The following is a 6,087-nucleotide window of genomic DNA, read 5'->3' as shown; positions in this document are numbered from 1 at the left end:
TTTTTTTTCTATTTTTATATATAAAAAAACATACAATAAAGAGGTGAAAGGACAATTTAATAATCTTCTTATTATAATAAGTATATGTTTTGTAAATTAAATGTCTCCTAAATATAAATAATAATTTTGTGTTTGTGAAAGGAGATGAGGTAGCTTTCTCTAAAACGTGTCTCGGAATCACACTTCTTTTTACAATCACTCATGCGGTATATTACCTTTTCATATTTTGCAAATGATTATTGATGAATGTTGAAGACAACAACAACATGTAGAGGTGCGCAAAAAATTCGAATATCCGATTTTGTCTAAAAAATATCCGAAATCGGATTTTGGAAAAACCGGTTTTTTTTAAACCGGATCGAATATTTAAAAACTGGATAGTATAACCGGTTTGGGAAAAAATTGAACGATCGGTTTTTTTACCGGATTAAAAACTGGTTTTTTTCAAACCGGATAAAAAAACCGGTTTTTTATCCGGAAAAAAAATCCAGGTTTTTTAAAAAAACTGGATTTTTATCCGAAAAAATCCGGTTTTTTTTTAAAAAACCGGTTTTTTTGCAAACCGAAACCGGTTACACCGGTTACACCATCCGGCCCTCCAAACCGATTAAGATCCGATCCGGTTTTTTTTAAATCCGGTTTTTGGGTTGGGAGAAAAAACCGGATCGGTTTTTATCCGATCTGGATCGGATTAAAATCCGGCTTCTGTGCATCTCTAACAACCAGTAAAAATGACACAAATAAGATTATATTATAGGTAAATTAAAAAATATAAAATAATGTTATATTAATACAATTTTATAAAACCAAAATTCATATATATTTTCTTATATATTAAAATTTCAGTATTGTTTTAAAACTTATCTCATAATTAATTAATGGATGCTGACTCGTTAATGGACCACAATAAATGATTAAAATGTGTCAAAATAGTAGATATATGCATATATGACTATCCGACCATTCAACAATGTTCTCAATAATTTTCAAAAAAAGAAAAACAATGTTGTCAAGATTTTATCAATTTGGACCACAAGAAGGGATAGTTGAGGTTTTCTGTATTATTAATTAGCTGCTCTAAACCTTCTCAAATATAATAATATTGATAAGAAATGCAATATATTATCATTTTTATAAATTCGGATTAAGTATAAGATAGTATCTATTCAAGAATTCCGCTCAATTCTTTGTGTAACTAATATCCCTAAATTCGACCTAGACGTTACGACCAGATCTCAAAGATCACACTGACAAAAAATCTTCAAATCATAACATCTTAAGATAACATTACATTACATAAATTCATAAGATGATTGATGTCAAAATAAAGTTTAATATCTCACATAAAGAATATCCCCAAAAGTTCAAATACATGATTATTCAAAACTTGATTAAAGAAATTTAAAATAAAATAAAAGTTCGGTAATAATCATATTGTGCTGAATAAAAAAAATCGCTAGTTTATCATTCAAGTATCAAAACGATCCCAACAGTCGAGAGAATCTGAAAGGAAGGAAAACTAAGGATGTGAGCTACAGAGCTTAGTGTGTCCTGTAAGTGCGAGTCAAACAACACACGATATAACAAACAATTAATTACACAAATGCCGATCATACAAGTTAACACAAATTACATAGAGTTATTACAGCAAAAGTCATACAGATGCGACTATATGTTTTTCTATTTATTAAAATCATTTTGTCAAATTCCGATTTTCAGGGCCAAATTTAGAATGATTTGAAAATTTAATACCGATTTATAGTTTATCTAAAGTAGAAGGGTTTTTAACATAATTAGCCCATGAGTTGTTTAAAAACAACTTTCCCTCTTTTTCCAGTCGTACAACCTCCTCCCCCAATTTTATTTCTTTCTTTTTTCTCTCTTTATTTCTTTCTCAAGCATTCATTGTTTTGGATTTTCTTTGATTCATCGCAAACCGAGTGGAGGTGTGCGACACCTCCAGTACCAGTGTGTTCGTCTCATCGATCTCGTTCGTCCGATCTTTGGTTCATTGTTTGTTGCCGGCATTATCGTTTTCGGGGAAGGAAAAGATTCGGGTTTTATTAAAAACCCCATCTCCGTCGATCGTTTTGAGAAATCGACACTTGTAAGTGACTCCCCGAAGTTTAAAATAATTTTATTCAATTTTTTCATATTTTTCCAGCCACCGTAGGTAGCCCCACACATCGTCGTGCGCGTGTGGGAATGTTTTGGAGGGTTTGAACCGCTGAATCAGTCTGCTTGGACCAGTCTGCCTGAATTGGTTTTGACCCATTGACTTTGAATCGATTCGACCAGTTGACTTTGACTGTTAAATTTTTTGTTTACTGTTGACTTTGATCGTTGACTTTTTTTTGAATACCTTTATCCTGACGATTTTCGATGTCATGAGTTCGTTTCTGCAGTCCGTTTTGCCAAATTCTGACTTGAAAGCATTGTTTTTACATATTTTAATACTTTACAATATAATTATGTTAAGTAAATTTTAGTACCAGTTTGTTCATCTCATCGACCTTGTTCGTTTGGTGTCTTTGGTTCATCGTTCGTCACCAACGTTAGTGCTTTCGAAGGAGGAAAAGATTCGGGTTTCATTAAAAACCCCATCTCTGTAGATCGTTTTAAGAAACTGACAACTTGTAAGTGACTCTCCGTAGTTTAAAATAGTTTTCTATAATTTTTTTCATATTTTTCCGATCGTTTAGCTAGCCCAAGCGCATCGTGCGAATTTGGGACTATTCTGGGCGGTTTGAACCGCTGGACCGGTCTGCCTAAACCGATTCTGACTTGTTGACTTTGAGTCGACCTGACCAAGTGACTTTAACTGCTGAATTTTCCGTTGATTATTGACTTTGACCGTTGACTTTTTTTGAATTACCTCTATCCTAACATATTTGACGTCATGAGTTAATTCTGCAGTCTGTTTTGCCAAATTCTGACCCAAAGGCCTTATTTTTACATATTTTAGTACTTTACAATATAGTTATGTTAAGTAAATTCTGAACTTTATGAACTTAATATATAATATTAATATTACATGGCTTTATATATCATTAGTATATCATCTCAGCTTAACTCCGCTTAGTTCCGAGATATGCATGCATGCATGTTCTATTGATCGTGGGAGACGTAAGACCTAGCCAATATTGATTATCTCTTATAGGTGTGTTCTCTAGACCTATTCAATACTTTTGTCGTATTATACTATTAAGTTATATGTATTGTTTGTAAGCATGTTCATAGTGGTTACAATTAACTGAGGCATTTCTAATTTATGAATTACGAGACATCATTCATGATCTGCATATTGATGCATTACTAATTTTGCATGGGCTTAGTCCCCGTCCTGATTCTGCATGGGAGCTCGTTCCTCGTTCTGATTCTGCATGGGCTTAGTCCCCATCCTGATTCTGCATAGGCTTAGTCCTCGTCCTGATTCTGCATAGAACCTCGTTCCCCGTCATGACATCTACATGGGACCTCGTTCCCCATTTTGTCATCTGTATGAGATTATATCCCCGTTCTATTTTTGTTGGGATACTCTACAGAGGGCTAAATCCTCATTCTGATTTTTATTTCGGCTGGAAACCTCTACGAATGGCTAAATCCTCATTTTGATTTCTGTTTCTGCTGGAATCCTCTATGAAAGGCTAAATCCTCATTTTGATTTTTGTATTCAGTTTTGGAATTCTCCTTGTAAGATAATATTCATAATCTATTGTTTCGGAACGAAATGTAAGATTGTGAGTTTCTGTTGGGACATTATGCTAGTAAGATATCCTAATTTTAATATTGTTTGATTATTATTTTGTTATTATTTTATTCTTGAATTTTCTGCGTTGTTAATATTACCTGATTAAATCTAAAGGAGACTCTGAGCTTTGTAACTCACTTTTTGTTTCTATCTTTCTTTTTCAAATTATCCATATAGGACCAGTTCGGCTATTGGATGTGTGGTATCGATTATATAATGTATGGGGTTTAATATTTATTTCTCAACCTTTTTAAAATGTGGCATGTGTTTATTTCTGATTTGTATTCGGTAAATATTTTCAAAATGACTTATTAATGTTTTTCGTTTGTGGATCATTTATGAGATAAACATGGCCTCCTTGATTCAGTTGTAACTGTTAGGTTGGGTCTATAGGGTTACACATTTTAAATAAATTCATAAATTTGTGCACATTTTCTTAAAAATATAAATTAGTTGAAAATCATTCGAAATCAAAGACAGACAGGGACAAAGCCAGGATTCTAACTTAAGGTGGTCAAAATATAATTAATTAGAGAAAATGAGGGGAGCAAAGTATAATTAACCATAAAAATGAGGGGGCAAAATCAAAATAAACTGAAATTTGGAGCCCTAATTTCATATTTTCCCATACATTTTTTTAATAATAAAAATTTTGAGGGTAGTGGCCCCCAAACCTAAGGTAACTTTGTCCCTAAAAACAGATCCAACAAGAAAAAAATTAGCTGACTCTATTCCAATATTTAATGGGGTAAAGGGGAGGTAGGGTAGTAGGTTGCCCCCAACGCTAGGTTGAGAGCAACTTTTGTGGAAGAACTCCGAAAATTAGGAATTGCCCATCGTGGGACTCGATCTCACGAGCACAACGTTAAGAGCCTTGCGCACTACCAACTGAGCTGGACAGGCAATTCTGAAAACAGATCCAACAAGAAGTTAGTTAAAAGAGAGGCTTTGGTCAAACTCTCTCTAAAATCTTTGAGATCTCTCGCTTGTTTCTTTTTTTCATCTTTTTTATCATGTGACAACACTAGTCTTAAGGTTAGGGTTGGTTGTCACCCGTTGATCTTCTTTAATTTTTTTCTTTATATTTTAGGTTTTAATAAATTTATTTTTTTATGTTAGGTATTTCTCTGGTTTTATAACAAGATTTTCTTTGTCTTTTAGCATGCTTTTTATTTTTTCTATCAATAGTTGATCGTGATTTAATTTTCTCGAGATTATTTAACATCATCTCCACTGATTATGATATTGTTTATTTAGTATGCTACTGATCTTCTTGGTTTGGACCCTCATATTAGATTTGAATTCATGATTTACGTTTGGAGATAGTTATCTCACGACACTCAACTATGATTTACGATTGTCAATGATCTTTCAATAATTTCATCTACAGTTGTGACTCATTTATCGATACAGTTGAATTTGCTTGTATCGATTTTTAACTTTTTGAATGAGTTTAACTTTTTTTTCTTGTATAATCCTTATATGATCCCTAATTACGAGTTTAATTTACACTTATATTTATAAACTTCCATTATAATTTTAGATATTTCCTCATTTAAAAAAATAAAACTAATGACTTCTATTTGCATAAAAAAGACAGCTTCTATTACGAGAATAAATTAAAAAAAAAAGGTTATTACATTTTACACCACTAGGCCTTTGGGGTAAAAAACTCGGTACCTCTACATGACTTACGCTACTTATATTAAAGGGAAGAAAAAAATAGATTATACAATAAAATTACAGGAAATAAATTATACCCCAACTTTAATGCTAGCTGGTAACTTGTATGACCGGGGGTGAGGACGATGAGTTATCGGTCTCGCCACCAGTGACCGTATTCGATTTGATATACGAGCGGGCAACATCCAGCATGACCTCTACCTCTTTCTTGTACTACACGTAACGAAGGTAAAAATATTAAAATGAAACATGATTATGATCGGCAAAGAGCATGGTTCGAGTGTTCCAATTAGAGCTATACTAACCTCGTTGATGGCGCCCGACTTGATTTTCGACTGCATCACGCACCATTTCTTAAAATGTGCACCTGCGAAAAATGTCATATTGGTCTAAATTGGAAATCAAGCAAAGGAAATACAAATCTCTTCATTTCTGGTTCTTCCTTCGTATGTAGTCAAAAAAGCGTTGTAAAGAGATGAAAGCCAACAGAAAACTTACCCACTTTTATATCTAACACGGACGAATTTTCACCATTGTTCTCCATACACCACCGGCAATGTACCTGATACATCATAAATGAAATACTCTCTAATAAATCTAGAAGTTCAGAGACAAATGTATGACAACGTAAATAGTTCTTCCTTTAAGTTAGA

General features: G+C 33.1%; 1 protein-coding gene across 1 annotated transcript; it reads right to left on the bottom strand.

Annotated features, from left to right (window-relative positions):
• Positions 1–5,431: 5,431 nt before the first annotated feature.
• LOC120115161 (BAG-associated GRAM protein 1-like) lies at positions 5,432–6,087 on the bottom strand. Its single transcript, XM_039135934.1, has 3 exons — positions 5,933–6,087; positions 5,740–5,801; positions 5,432–5,647 (listed from the first exon to the last, which is right to left on the bottom strand). Exons 1-3 carry the CDS (start codon positions 6,006–6,008, stop codon positions 5,525–5,527), a joined length of 261 nt encoding a protein of 86 aa, XP_038991865.1. The 5' UTR covers positions 6,009–6,087; the 3' UTR covers positions 5,432–5,524.

The sequence above is a fragment of the Hibiscus syriacus genome, unplaced genomic scaffold (assembly GCF_006381635.1).
Source record: "Hibiscus syriacus cultivar Baekdansim isolate YM2019G1 unplaced genomic scaffold, ASM638163v2 tig00110258_pilon, whole genome shotgun sequence".
Taxonomy (NCBI): Eukaryota; Viridiplantae; Streptophyta; class Magnoliopsida; order Malvales; family Malvaceae; genus Hibiscus; species Hibiscus syriacus.
The sequence above is the reverse complement of the archived record's forward strand: the minus strand, read 5'-3'. Positions and strand labels throughout refer to the sequence as shown.

Bases quoted from the DNA above. Each gene is read 5' to 3' on its own strand.
- LOC120115161 (XM_039135934.1), bottom strand. From the start codon at position 6,008: ATGATGTATCAGGTACATTGCCGGTGGTGTATGGAGAACAATGGTGAA. The intron at 5,802-5,932 runs GTAAGTTTTCTG...CATTTTTCGCAG, and splicing joins CGTGTTAGATATAAAAGTGG to GTGCACATTTTAAGAAATGG. The intron at 5,648-5,739 runs GTTAGTATAGCT...CGTTACGTGTAG, and splicing joins AGTCGGGCGCCATCAACGAG to TACAAGAAAGAGGTAGAGGT.